The sequence below is a fragment of the Podarcis filfolensis genome (genome assembly GCF_964270895.1).
Source record: "Podarcis filfolensis genome assembly, chromosome: 10".
In the NCBI taxonomy this organism is placed as follows: domain Eukaryota; kingdom Metazoa; phylum Chordata; class Lepidosauria; order Squamata; family Lacertidae; genus Podarcis; species Podarcis filfolensis.
In genome coordinates this window covers 44,776,354-44,791,377 of record NC_139612.1, presented here as the reverse complement: position 1 = coordinate 44,791,377, position 15,024 = coordinate 44,776,354, and the positions used below count along the sequence as shown (strand labels likewise).

The following is a 15,024-nucleotide window of genomic DNA, read 5'->3' as shown; positions in this document are numbered from 1 at the left end:
TACTGAGTTCTGTTACGTAAGCTGCTAACACTCTGCAGGATCCTAAAGCGTCCTAATGCCTTTTGGTATCAGTCGCTGTGATTTTCAGGCTGGAGAAAGCTTTTGAAGCTCCCGAATGACCGACCAGGAGGGAGAGAACATGCCAATCAGGCATGTGACTCTGCCAGGGTCCTACAAGCGAGTAGGATGATCCTAACAATACATGCTCAGAGAACAATATGTCAGAATGTTTCCTATCCATCTTCTAGGAGAGAAAATCACTTTGGCTAGGACTAAGACCCTGCACAGGCTCTAGGAACTACAGTAGCATTGCACAGCCAACTGATATGAGATTCAATTAGTTAGTGAAGCTAAAGGACAGGAATCTCAGAGACAGGATTGGAGAAGCAAGTGTGTGGGGTGGGCAATGGACCAAGAACCTATGGGAAGGTTGGGTTAAACAGAAGGTTGGGGAAGAGAGGGAACTGAGGCACACAGTATTCACATGCTGACCTGAATGAACCAGGCAATTATCCAGCTACAGATTTCTAGTAAAACATTTTTTTTATTATTAAGGGTTTTCTTGTTTTACAGTGTAAGTGTAATGCCTCGTATTTTTTTTCTTCCATGTAAAATTTTTACAAATCCGTTTCATTTGATGAGGCATTAGGGAGAGAAGAAAAAAGAAAGAAAAAAAGAAAGGGGGGTGGAGGGAGGGGAGATGGATGGGGGTGGGGTCGGGTAGCGGTGTTTCTATTATGCTTAATGTATGTAGAGTTTGGTGTCAGCGTGCTTGTGTTGTTCACTTATGTTCCTTTGGTGGTGAGAAAGGTTGGGGTTGGCCTAGGGTGTGATTGTTTGTTTGTGATTGGCTGTGGTGATCTTTGTTTTCGTGTGTGAGTGAGGTGGGTGGGTGTTTTGGATCAGTAGTAAAACATTTTTGGCACTGACATCATAAGCCTCATACCATTGAGATCCAGCTTCTGTAGCTCCGACTTGTCCTCAGTAGCCTCAGCAATAATTAGAGCAGCGTCTCGCTTGATTTCACAGAAAGACAAGTTGAGTTCCTAAACAGACAGAAGCTATGGTTTTAGAGGAATATTTTTAAAAAATTAGACATACATTTTGCATGTTCAAGCCAGGTATGTCTACAATTCACATTACAAAGTACCAAATCAGGAATCCAAAAAAAGCTTCATTAAAAAGGTAGTGATGAGGTTAGGGGAGAAATGACTGACTTATGAATAACCTTGTTTAAGAGATGGCAAATAGTGCTTGGTTTTCTTTTTAAGAATCACAGAAATAAATCCTAGATGAAGGTTTATGTTGACTCTTTGTAGTTTTAGATTCAGTACACTACCTCTAAGCCAAATTTCATATTAAATGGATGCAAAACACTTACATTTCTCTCAAACAGAATAAATGTTGTTCTTCCATCACGCCAAGTGGCTTGTAATATGTTCATGCTTAGTGGCTATGTTTTGGCATCAATTCATAATGGTGCCTTTAGCTTTAAGATGGATCTCAGCCATGAGTAGTCATGTATTTTGTCAATCCCTATTTCAGGGTTTTTGAATTAAACGGTATGGGGAGATGGACACCAAAAAAAAAAGTATTTTCTATGTGAAATCTCACTTAATCACTCAGATTTCTCCCAAGCAGCTTAACAAAATACAGTATCTTGAAAGATTTAAGTTGTAGCCAATACCTTTAATTTATGGAGTCCTTCATTAACAGCTTCAGCAATGGCAACAGCACCCTTGGAACGTACTAGGCAGTCACCAAAGTTGATCACTTCCACTTGTCTGAGTTTCTTGAGGGTCTGAATGGAATAGAGAACATTATTCCACTCACTATTCTACTTGACCATGCAAGACCACACAAGACCAACTTAATCCTAAGGAAAGTGTGTCCCCCCCCCCCCCCCGCTACACTTTCTCAGGATTTCCTGGCCCAAGTCACTGTTAGAATCAAGAGGGATTAATTTTAAGTGAAAGGAGCTCACCTCTGCCATAGCCACAGCTCCCTTCTCTGTAAAAGTGTTATCGTTCAGGTTGATCACCCTCAGCAAGGGATTGACAGCAAAAGCCTCAGCTAAGGCTGTAATTCCTGGATGGTTGATTCCATTTTGTGGCATGTGAACTTCTTCCAGAGTCCCAATAGCCTGAAGGGGCAAAAACAGAATGGAAAGCAAATAAAGTTCATGTCATAGGTGATAATTCTCGGAGAGTGGTGTTCTCAGATCCTTTTCTCTTCATCTTCCACAATTGTTTTGGGGTATTCTGTCTGAACCCTTTGTATACTATTTAGCAATCAAAAGTGATTGGCTAATTTGAATAAAGAAAAGCCTAAGCGCATTCCTGATTTCAGAATGTTGAGACCCAGAACAACTTTCCTTTCTTGTCTCATTGCTTACTCATCCTGCTTTATTTACTTTTTAAAATATTAGTTTTTGTCTCTCTTTCTAATTTAGTTCAACGCCTCTTCTTGCCCTTTTTCTTCAGAGTGAAATCATCTCTCTTTCCTCTACAATTCTTCTCCCAACCACTTTTACTCTGCATGTGGCGAGTTTCTGGTGCTGGCATTGGTCCAACAAAAATTCTGCTGCACAGCCAGAATGCAAGGTGGGTGAGTAAGAAGAATTGAGGCCCACCTAAAAGTGGAATGCAGTCCACTAGTAGTCCCTGGCCCACCAACTGAGAAATACTGCAGATGAGTTGCTGTTGCTTACCAGGAGGGAAGGCCAATGGAGAAGGGAAGTCAATGTGGTGCAAAAGCACCAGCAGGAACCCTAGACTGGCTCTGGCAGTGTGTTTGCTCCGCATCAACCTCCTTTCCACTCTGCCCCTCCTGATAAACAAGAGCACCCATTTTCTGGCAAGCTAGCACAATGGTGCTACCTGGCAAGCCGCTTCTTGCAGCAGTATCAACAGAGGTTACTTAGGCTGCCTCAAATGGCCTTTTCTGATGCTGCAACGAACTTGACCACTACTAATACCATCCAATGCAGGTGATAGTAGTACTGTAGCAAAAGGAATTCGTTTTTTTAAAGGGCACCACAACACACTTTGGAGGAAGAATATGCATGTTCATTAACACCAATGGCTAAGAGCATCCCTTCCCATGCAACAAATGTCAGGGCAAACTTCCTGTCTCAAAGTCCTGCTTTTTGTACTTACACTGAATGCCTCAGCAAGAGCAGTTGCACCATCATTTTCCAGGCGGTTCCTGCCAGCCACAAATACTTTCAGAGCCAAAGGCTTGCCTTGAACACTTGATTTCCTGTGACACTCTTTCAAAGCTGCAGCCAAGATCTAAAATAATAATAATACCAGACTGTTTATGCTACTATAATGTCATTCTGGCCTGAGGGATTCCATTCCTATAAGGCACACATTTAAGCTACCATTTCCTATACATACATACATACATACATAATGCAGGCACTCTGCAGGAAATATTACACACCACTGAAGGCTATTCCCAGCAATAATATCATGAGGGGAATGTAGGTTAGTAAGATGCAATGACTCTGTTGTGTGTCCTTAACTCAGATTTCCATGTGTGTGAGATAAGGACACAGGTCCCCAAATTAGGGATTTGGCTCTCCCATCCCTCTCAAAAAAACAACCCCTATGGCAGGCAGAGGAACGCTTTAGATATTTTTAAAAATATCCATCAAACATTAGACTTTTTTTTACTAGAGAAAGAGAAGCCTGCCCACCCTGTTCAGCTTGTAGAGATTTTAATGCAGACAACAATCTGAAGCAATAAAAAACTTGTTGGCAAACAGAAGCCCTTCTGGAACTGGTTCTACTCAAGAGCTCTAAATCAAAGCTTCTGAATAGTCAACACTTGTCAGAAAAAGGGTTTGAAGACAGTGTCAATCAACTGACAGGAAGTGACTTCACACAACCCTGCTGGGATCTTCCCTTTGCAGTACCACTTGCATTCAATTTCCACGTTAAGGGGGAAATGTGACATCATGGTGACATCACATGATGGATAGGCAGGAAGCCCCAATAGTGGGGGTTTCAGGTTTCACCCTGCTGTGAAGATTGGATTCCCCACCCAGGAAATGCCCTTACCTTGCCACCACCAATGCCCATGCCACAATTGTTTAGCTTGAGTTCCTGCAGGGTGAAACAGGCAGGGCTTTTCAGAAGTGCCTCAAACCCACGCACTCCATCTGGTCCAAAGGCATTATCACTCAGATCCAGCTCTGTAAGCTGGCAGCCAGCAGAAACAATGGCCTCTCCAAGTGCGATCTGAAAGATGAACAAAAGGTAAATTTGACACAATGCCCCCGTCTACTCAGAGGACAGAGATCTGCCCTGCAGCCATTTCTTGCCGTCTCTTTTCACTCATCACCCGCTAGCAGCCTTGAGAGGCTCCTTCTCGTTCGTAAAATGGAGAAGTTGCGGGTAGGCAGGCGGCTGCCCTGTTTCGTGTCCTATGTGCCATGCCTGTGCCAAGGAGGGGCAACACAAGCAGCTGGGATGAGCAAGTCACACCCATCTACCTGGATGCTGTGTTTCTGTTTCCTCCTGGCCTTTTCTCCAGCAACAGATATGTTGTGACAACGAGCAAAGAGGACTGAGGAAACAGCCACTGATGACACTCTGCCCTCCTTATAATGCCCTAATGTTTTATTAAACTGTTACCATTATAATACAGATTCCATCATGACTCAATTTCTGCCCAACAGAGATCTCTCTTGGCAATTAATCTACGACAACCAATTTCAAAGCTCAAAATTACAACTCTTCTTAACCTTCCTTTTGGTCATTCAGTGATCACATCCCTGTCTCTATCTGAAGCAGGGGTGGGGAACCTAAGACCTTCGAAATTCTCCTCAGGCCACACTCTTGACTGGCTCTGCTTTGCAGCCCAAGTGGGTTTGCATGGAATGAGTGTGTCCTTGAACTCTGACAGTGCCTCTTGGTTGCATGGATAGAGAATAGCAAGGTGTGCATGACTGTGTGCAGAAACTAGCCTACTGTATAAAGGTAATTTCTAACTTTAATGCCCCACCCACTTTTGCCTCTGCCTCTACCTACCACTGGCATGTGGCCCTCGGAAAGTTACCCAGAAAGGGTAATAAAGCTTGGGCTGAAAAAGCTTCCCCACCTTTGCCATAAAGTCCCTGTAACAGAAACAGTATATTGCTCCCACTGTTGATCATCAAGCTCAGAAAGCCATTCCTACACTTTAGCCTCAGAAAATTATCATGATAAGAAATAATGAAAATGGCATTTGGTAATATTAGCGACCTAGTCTTAAACTTACAAGAGCAGGGGGAATTTCAGATCGTAGTCTCCCGGTGAACATATCACTCCAATGACATCTCTAAAACAAGACATATATATATTATATACATGCTTAAAAATAAAAGTACATTGTAATCTACCATGATTAGTCAAAGTATTTGTACTCACTTACTTGGTGTGCATAATGGAGTTTTATATCGAATGTTTTGCTCAAGAGCAGTTTTTTATAGTAACAGGTTTTTGACAGCACATAGCAATAATACATACAGATTAGAAATTTGGTAAACTAATCCTAATTGTTGTTTTAATTATCCATTAAATGTTTAAAATATTTGTCTTCAACTGTTTTTTTACTGGTAATTTCATTGCTTTATTCCTCTGGGAAACTGCTTTAGAGGGTTGTTGTTACTTGCAATCAAGGGGTATATAAATTTTGTGAAATAAATGAAATCACCATGCTCCAAAGGAGGCATGCAGAGTGGCATTTGGAACTGAATTTGCTCAAATATCCAGTATAATCTTGCACACCAGTTTAAAAATCTTACTGCATACACACACAAGCTTAGTAATTACAGCCGAAGCAGTGCTACTTCAGAGTTCATAAAGAAGGCAGGAAGCAATGTCTTTTTTAAAATAGGGTCTATCTATGCAATCACCGCCCCGCCCAAAAAATAGTCAGAGGGTTGTTTTGTAGTCAGAGGGTTGAGGGCAGAAGAGAGAATGGATAAAGAATTCATAACTGCTACTGTAAGACCTGGCATATTTCATTTTGTTCCCTGCAAAAATAGTAAGCTTTGCTTGAACAATGGTTTCAACCAGTATTTGCTCCACCAATTCAAACTTTTCCTTAAATCATGAGTGGGGAGCCTGTGTCCCTCCAAATAATGGCAGAATACAGCTCCCAGCATCCCTGAGCGCTGGCCAGGCTGGCTGGGGATGATGGGAGTTGGGAGTCCAATGTCTGGAGACCCACAGGTTCACTTACCAACAGAGTCAATCACAGGAAGCACAGTGGTGAATGCCACTTATAATTCAAAATTGCTAAGACAGTTTCGATTTTTTTCTTATGTTTGTGAATGTCACAGATCTCCCTGGGCCTGTTTTATCTGCTATTCAAGAGGACAATGAATTCAAGTTGCAAGATAATGAGTTTTCCACTGTCCATCATCCACTGAAATGCTCACCTTGAGCTGAGATTTCTTCTCCAGAGCCTTGGCAATGACCTTTGCTGCCTCCACCCCCACAGTGTTGCCTTCGAGGCGTAGTGCTTCCAGGCCATCGAATTCCTCAATCTCTTTAATCACCTCTTCGGCTGCACAGAATAAGCAGAATATTAGGTAAAGGTAAAGGGTAAAGGGACCCCTGACCATTAGGTCCAGTCGTGACCGACTCTGGGGTTGCGGCGCTCATCTCGCTTTATTGGCCGAGGGAGCCGGCATACAGCTTCCGGGTCATGTGGCCAGCATGACTAAGCCGCTTCTGGCGAACCAGAGCAGCGCACGGAAACGCCGTTTACCTTCCCTCCAGATCAGTACCTATTTATCTACTTGCACTTTGACGTGCTTTCGAACTGCTAGGTTGGCAGGAGCAGGGACCGAGCAACGGGAGCTCACCCTGTTGCGGGGATTCGAACTGCCAACCTTCTGATTGGCAAGTCCTAGGCTCTGTGGTTTATCCCACAGCGCCACCCAATTGAGATCTAACAGTACTAGTTGTGCATTTTTTTTTATAAAAAAAATACTCTGGAGAAAGGGGGGTGCAGCCTAGGCACTATATTTTTCGCTCCATAAGACGCACCAGACTATAAGGCGCACCTAGTTTTGGGAGGTGGAAAACAAGGGGGGGAAATTCTGAATCCCAGAAGCCAGAACAGCAAGAGGGATCTAGCTTCCGGGATAGCCTCTGGCTGTTCTGGCTTCTGGGATAGCTGCGCTAAGCCTCTTCGGGCCAGCGGGATGAAGGCTCCCCCTGCCCGAAGAGGCTGCGCGCGGCTAAGGCAAAAGCCAGAAGAGGCACTTCGCTGAAGGGGCACTGCGCAGAGAGCGAGAGCTGCGCAGCGCCCCTTCAGCCAAGCGGAAGGAGGAACAGAAGGAGCCCCTTCTGTTCCTCCTACGGCTTCGCAGGACAGGCGCATCACTGATGGGGCGCTGCGCAGTTCTCCCTCTCTGCGCAGCGCCATTTGCTCCATAAAACGCACTCACATTTCCCCTTACTTTTTAGGAGGAAAAAAGTGTGTCTTATGGAGCGAAAAATACGGCATGTACTAAGGGTGGTTGGAGAATCTCTCCTGAAATCACTCTCCTTGTTTAGGTCTCTAGAGGAACCACCAGAAAGAATTTGCCTGTGAAGCACAGATACACATTCATCCTGCAATTCAGAATCCAAAATCAAAGAAGGATTGGGTTTCCTGCAAATCCGCCATTTTAGAAAGATTAAAGGGAGGGGGGACATATATTTGACCAGGCCAGTCTTTTCCAGGATCTAATGCTAGGAAGACATTCAAAGCAGTGCTATTCCTCTTACCATCTTCTGCGGTATTGAGTTTCAGACTCTTGCCTTTGAAGCTCAGCTGCCCTCCGCCCACCTGAGTTTTAGCTAAGGACTCTGCCAGCTTAGAAATGTCTTCTGATGCCATTTTTTTGGATTGTGTCAACCTTTACTGATTACCAGTTGGGAAGGGTGCTGAAAAAGAGGAGAGAAATCATATACCATCAATGGGGTGAAAATGTGCTATTCAATTATATGTAGAATTTATTGTTTGATAGATAAGGGGTTAAGCCTTGAAAGCAGTTAAGTGCTCATAGACAAAAGGAAACAGCCAAAAGAGGGGAGCAAAGGGTTAAACCATGATACTACCTCCTGCAAAACAACTATTTCAGTAGACTAATAATCTTTGCCTATCTTATATTATATGCCACGAGAAAAGAGGTCAGAACAGGCTAACACTGGGGTAAAAACTGCCTGTGAGGATAGCAAACAGGCCCTGTCACATGCAGGCGAAAATAAAAGAACAATAATTTACCCAAGTCACCACATGCCAGTTCTAAGAGCTGCGGATTAGGAAACAGCTATTGAAAAGGGGCTACAAAGCATAGTTTGCTAGTGTGTACCACCATGCTTCTGCTAAGTTCCACATAAATAATGCAGTTTGGTTTAATATTCAGCATCAGCACATTTCAGGAGAGGATTATTTGCATGAGGCTGATGATAAACTGGGGCAAGCATGTCAAACTCAAATTAGTAGAAGGGCAATATTCATCACCTAGCAGAACCTAAGCAGCTATATCCATAATTTTAAAAAGTCAGCTCCACACTCATTCACAAAATGTTGATTTTCTGAAGTCCTGTTCCTGATTTCTGCGCACCTAGCAAAGCCTGAGCGAGGAAAAGCTCCAATGGGGAAGTTGGGGAAAAGACAAGTTTGAAATATAGGCAATCAGATTCCTCATTATAACACCTGCCTACGCTTTCTCTCATTAGCAGTATCTGGAGGAGGAAGAAAGCATTCCTCTGACCACATACTCTGGCTGGGTTTCAATCCCAGCCACTAACAAGGAACTCTGATATGGCCCATATGTTACATACACAGCTTGACGATTCAACACTATGGATTTTAATGGACATGAAAAGGAGCCAAAGCTAGATGACACAGATTAGCAGCCATTCCCAAGTTTGTTTCTCCCTACTTAAGGGCACTGGTTTCCTATCATCATTATTTATTTGTCACATTTTTGCACTAAGGTGTCTCAAAGTGACTTACAACAATAAAAATAGTGTCTATGTAGAATGTGGCATGGGCAACGAAGACACACATCTCATAGTTCAGGACCATCAATGGTAAACACAGTTTACTGTAAGATACAAGCCCCTGCAAGTCAGCAAGAACCACGGAAGCTGGGCTCCCAGAATCAACATCCAACTGACACCATGTTACAATGTGTGCTACCTGGACTTTCATGTGGACCACCAGCATTCATGTATGTTCATATACACACTGCTGAGAGGTTTAGGATCTTTTGCTGGAGTTACGAGGTGCGCTTGTCATGGATGTGTGTTAACCCTTAGTCTTATGCCTACAAGAAGCTCTTACACAAAGAAATAAAGAAGCTTGGTTTATTATATAATGCAGGGGTGACAAACTATATAAAAATGCTGCTTTAGACGGCAAAGTTACAGTCTAAGCAGGTAGCAAATGACAATATGTATACACTTCGATGAAAGAGTAAGATTCCCCAACTATTCTAAAGGCCCATAGGAGCATGGGCATGACAATTTTGCTATAAACCCACACTAGAAGGAGGGGAGAGAGAGGAAAGTATACATGCCCTTAAAGTGAAGCAAACGTGTGCAAAGTCCTAGGGATCGCTGGGTTAAGTGCTGTCCTGTTGGAGCTGTGAGAGCTAACTAACCTTTGCATCTAATGGTTTTTTAATACCCTTTTTGCCAAGGCATGCCAGTGGAGAAGGGAGGGGGTTGTGAAATGAGTGGTTTCTATAATTTCCATAGTTACCGTATTTTTCGCACCATAGGACGCACTTTTCCCCTCCTAAAAAGCAAGGGAAAATGTGTGTGCCCTATGGAGCGAATGCAGGGGGGAGGCAGGCGGGAAAAGCCCCCAAGAGCTGCACACAAGCTCCGTGCGCTCTTGTGGGCTTTTCCACAGGAGGGAGAAGGGACTGACTGGCCGCATCAGTCCCTTCTCCCACCTCCCAGAAAAGCCAGGAGAAGCCGCGATCTCTTTAAAGGAGTTGCGCGGCTTCTGCCGGTTTTGTGGGAGGTGGGTGAATCCCCCCACCTCCCAGTAAAGCCAGGAAAGCCCTGCACAGCGTCTCTGGCAAGGAGGGGCTGCACGGGGCTATGGAGTCTTTAGCCCCACGCAGCCTCTCCCGGGAGGGAGAGGCTGCACGGGGCTAAAGGGGAAGCCAAAACAGTGAGCGGCATCCATCCCGCTTGCTGCTTTGGCTTGCTCCATAGCTGCGCGCAACCCCTCCGGCAGGGAGAGGTTGTGCGCAGCCTGTACGCTGCTCTTTGGGGCTGGGGGGGGGGGAATTTTTTCCCCCTTGATTTCCCCCCCTAAAAACTGGGTGCGCCCTATGGTCCGGTGCGCCCTATGGTGCGAAAAATACGGTACTTCTGGAATTTCCTGCCTAGTTCTCATCTTTGGTCATCCTGTTCCTGTCTGTTTAACAAAAAGGTGAAAGATTTGTGACAGTGAGCAATTACCTGAACCTTTACATCACCTTATCATTGTGTAGATGGATCTCACTGAGGAGCTGAGTATCCTGTACCTGACAACTAAATTTGCCTGGGTTAATCCTTAAAATCAGATGTGTGTGTGTGTGTGTGTGTGTGTGTGTACTCAGGATATTCCTGATTTCAGGGTGCTGGAGTAAGGCTTGTGTCAGGTTACCATGGAGTTCATCATGGAGGGTCTCATTTCAATCTTATACTTAGTCCATGATCTACAGAGATAAACTATATCATAAACTCAGATTCACACACACTTCCTTCAAGTACTGTGAAACTCCCAATTACGTAATAAAATCACTGGTTGCTATGTTTCCTGGCAATTTGACCATGTTGGGCAATTTCAAAAGTCCACTTTATCATGTAGCAGGGAGGGAAGTTACCCTAAAATAATTTATTTTATATTAATTTCTAAGCACAGCTGTAGAAATTGGCACCAAAGATGACATGGTCTGCAACAGTTAGAATTGTGCGAGCCACAAAACCAGAAAATGTGGAATTTGTGGTCTATCGGTCCAAAGTAAGCAAAGCAAACCTATTACTGTGCTATATTAATATCACTTTTTTTAGATAGGAAGGAATAGCCACTTGTTTCTTATCTCAGCACCAGAACTCATGTCCACAGCACTGCATCTGTTTGCCACCTTCTAAAATGAAGATTACCTTCATGCTATTTTTAAACAAGAGGTGTCACATTTATCTACAGGCCTAATTATATCTCTTGGAATTAATATTTTGTTAACTAGCCCCCCCCCCCGATTTCAATCCAAATTCTTATTTAAAATCTTGCTTGAACACGCTTTTTCAATTTTAAATTGAGTCAGCATGCCACATAACACACTGAATGCCAATTGTTAAAAGGCTGATCCAGTACACAAATCTTCCTGTACTGTATTCTTAAATAATATACTAAGCATCTGTCACAATCAACATTGATTCCTAGGGAAGTCTCTCCATCTCCTTGATCATTTTGGTTGCCCTTTTCTGACCCTTTCCCAAATCTACAATATCCTTTTTGAGGTGAGGCAACCAGAACTGTACACAGTATTCCAAATATGGTTATACCATAGGTTTGTATAATGGTGTTATGATATTGGCAGTTTTATTTTTAATTCCCTTCCTAATTTTTCCTAGCATTGAAATCACCTTTTTCATAGCCACTGCACACCAGGTTGAGATTTTCATTGAGCTATCTACCGGTACTTTCACCCCAGGGCCTTTTTCTTGGTCCCTCAAGAGTTCCACAAGGCTTCATCTTATGACCCATGCTATTCAACTCTGACATAAACCAGTGGGAGAGAAGCTCTAGAGATCTGGACTGTGGTGTTAGCACAACCACTTTGAGGTGGGCTTTTATATTTTCACAATCAAGTGGTGTATAAATTTTATGAAATAAATAAAAATAAACAAACCAATAAGCATGCTAAGGACACCCAATTTTCCTTTCCATTTGATTCTAGAGAGGTTACGGGAGATCTTGAATCACTGCTTGAATTTAAGGAGGGACTGGATGTGGGCTAATAAATTCAGATTCAATTCAGATAAGACAGACGTGCTGTTGATCAGGAGACTCAATCCAGGGTTAGGTGTAAAGTCTGTTCTGGACAAGGTTGCACTCTTCATAAAGGAGCAGGTTTGCAATTTGGGAGCTCTTCTAGATCCAACTTTGCTCTTGGAGATCCATTTAGTAGCAGTGGACAGGACTGCTTTGTGCTGCTTCAGCTTGATGCACTAGCTGTACTCTTACCAGGAGAAAACAACTCTCCTCACTGTCATGCCTTTTTCACATCTAGGCAAAGTTAACATAAGGCACTTTATGTCGACCGTCTCTGAAAACTGTTTGAAAACTTCAACTGGTACAAAACGCTGCAGCTAGAGTTTTGGCCACCTCAAAAAGGATATTGTAGGACTGGAAAATATTCTGTAATGGGCAACCAAATGGTCAATGGACTGCAGTAACTCCTCTTTAGTTTAGGAGGAAAAGGTGAAAGGGGACATGATGGTATAGATCGGGGTGTGTGTGTGTCTTTCTAAACACTAGGGATGAATAAATTGAATGAATTGAGGAAACTCCTGGACTGGCTTATGCAAACCAGCCTGGCCAAGCTAGGGCAATTGGCAGGAGAACTCCTCCCCCCAGGTGTCAACGAAGACAGGGGTCTGATTTGAAGGGTTGTCAAGCTGATGGGGTATGCTTTTGAGCAGAGGTTTCTGGGAGGAATGAGCAGAAAGAGCGGGGGAGTGATCCATCTTGGCCAGGGAGAGAGGAAAGGTTGCCTACAATGCCGTTGGCCATGCTGTAAGATCTGGACTCCCACCATGCAGTCCGAAGGTGCAAATAAACCATTTTTTTAAAAGCACAACAGTCTCTGCCGTGTCTTCTATTCTCCAAAGGGACAAAGACCCTGTGTGTGTCCATGTGACCCCATGGGCTCTTGCCACCGCTTGGCAGTGAGAGAGGCAGGCACTGGACTTTTGTAACAATATACTGGCATAAAATTATGCATAGCATGGATTTATTTAGTGGGTGGAGTCTGTCGTCCTTTTCTTTAGAACCTAGGATCATCCAAAGAAGCTGAATGATGGAAAATTCAGGCCAGGCTAGAGGAAGTACTTCTTCAAACACATCATAGCTAAACTATGGATTCACTTTGTAGTGACTGATGCCAATTTGTTTGACTTTGAAAGGTATTACATAAATACATTGAAGATAAAGTTATCAGTGGCTACTTGTCACAATAGCAATATTCTGTCTCCAGTACTGAAGTAAGTATGCTTGTGAATATGCTAGGGAAAAGGTATGGCAGTGTGTTGTTGCACTTATGTCCCACCTATGGGCTTCTCATCACGGGTTTCCAGTTCAGTTTTGCACTATTTGGGACCATGATACAGTGGTACCTCGGGTTAAGTACTTAATTCATTTCGGAGGTCCGTACTGAGCCTGAAACTGCTCTTAACCTGAAGCATCACTTTAGCTAATGGGGCCTCCTGCTGCTGCCGCACCGCCACTGCACGATTTCTGTTCTCATCCTGAAGCAAAGTTCTTAACCTGAAGCACTATTTCTGGACTAGCGGAGTCTGTAACCTGAAGCGTATGTAACCTGAGGTACCACTGTTTTTAAAAAGATCATTCCCTCCCCATCCACTGAGTTACCAACAGAGGCTTGGCTTCACATCTCACCACTATCAGAAGTGTAGTTGGGGAGGGGAGAAAGTTAGCTTTTTGGCAATGGCTCCATGACTATCAAGCTTTCTAACTCATTTTTTTCTTGTCATACTTTAACTGGATTTCCCCATTAATGATACAGTATTGCCAGTTCTCTGTTCAGACTGTTGTAGAAGACATGTGTTTTTTTTTTAAAAAATACATAAAATGTATTTAATTTTCCACTCCTGTTTTGATAAACATTTTAGTGACTAAAGGCACATTATTACAATCTCTTCAGCTCCAAAACGCTTCAATATTATTATTAACTAGTGGTTTGTTACACAGGTCAAGAGACTGTCAACTTGTTTCCATTAGAATAATCACTTCCCAAAAAAAAGTCCTGTTTAAAACCTTTTGTTTTTCTGCCTTTATCACCCTACTCCTGAAGCAAAAGGAAAATGCGTGAAGCTGACGTATTTCCTCATGTTGCAAGCTATTTCAGTCATCGAGCATCGCTCAGCCAATCTAGACACACCGCTCGCCTTCATTGACTCAGTTCCGTCTGCTTCCTCGCTATTCTACGTAAGCAGCCTCCCATGCAGATGCTCACTTTAAAAAAGTAAGTGGAACTGAGAGAAGGTGAGCAAAGAGGTGACTCAAGTCCCTCGCTCCGTAATGCACGGGCTTCGCACAAACGCAACAGCACAACAAAATTACACAACAGGCTCACCCGAGTGGGCCCTAAAACTGCCAACGAGGGCGTGACGTCATACAGGGAAGGGACCGAGAGTTTTGGGCTGGTAAAAAAGCACTCCTAGTGGGGAGGTTTGGATCCACGTCTCCGCCGGGCGAACCGAGCACGGTGTATGTCCCGTGGGAAGATACGGACACGTGTATCTTGAGGGGCAACGCGCAAGTGCCTCCTCCTTTCCCACCACGCGCCGCGCCTGGCATGGCCGGGGCGGAAAGCGGGGAGGCGGCGCTAACAAACCCACCCGGCGCCCTCTCACCGGCGAGCCTGCCTAATAAACCCAGCCCGCCAACTCCCGCCCCTCCTCGCGCGAGACCACCCCGCGGCCGCTTACCTGCGAAAGCGCCGGGTTCCAGCCTGTCACGTTGCAGCCGCTACCGCAGCCCCAAGCCTACGAAGACGATGGCGTTATGGGAGGCGGAGGATTTGAAAGCCGGCAGTTTTGTTTCCTACGCTGTGATTCGCTCTTCGCCTTCCCGGTCTTCCGCGCCTGCGCAGGAAGGGGCTTTCACGGCCTGCCTGCCTCCTCCCCTTTGCCCCCTCCTTCCTCCTAAAGGCGCCCAGGCAATTGTTAGTGCGAGAGCCGAAACGGAGGGGAGAGGTCACAATTTCGCGTCGCACGACGCGGC

The 15,024-nt window shown here is 44.3% G+C and overlaps 1 protein-coding gene across 2 annotated transcripts in view; it reads right to left on the bottom strand.

The window, feature by feature from the left end:
- Positions 1 to 15,024, bottom strand: part of RANGAP1 (Ran GTPase activating protein 1) — a 23,780-nt gene extending 8,756 nt beyond the window's left edge. Inside the window, exons 1-9 of one of the 2 annotated variants that reach the window (XM_083573800.1) lie at positions 14,730 to 15,024; positions 7,773 to 7,931; positions 6,434 to 6,561; positions 5,269 to 5,328; positions 4,068 to 4,247; positions 3,159 to 3,293; positions 1,985 to 2,143; positions 1,688 to 1,801; positions 947 to 1,046 (exon numbers count right to left, since the gene is read on the bottom strand). In XM_083573800.1, coding sequence (XP_083429926.1) covers positions 947 to 1,046; positions 1,688 to 1,801; positions 1,985 to 2,143; positions 3,159 to 3,293; positions 4,068 to 4,247; positions 5,269 to 5,328; positions 6,434 to 6,561; positions 7,773 to 7,884 — 988 coding nt within the window. In that variant the 5' untranslated portion in view covers positions 7,885 to 7,931; positions 14,730 to 15,024. Of the gene's footprint in view, positions 1 to 946; positions 1,047 to 1,687; positions 1,802 to 1,984; positions 2,144 to 3,158; positions 3,294 to 4,067; positions 4,248 to 5,268; positions 5,329 to 6,433; positions 6,562 to 7,772; positions 7,932 to 14,374; positions 14,667 to 14,729 lie in introns of those variants that run through there. The other variant, XM_083573801.1, reaches the window with a different exon arrangement.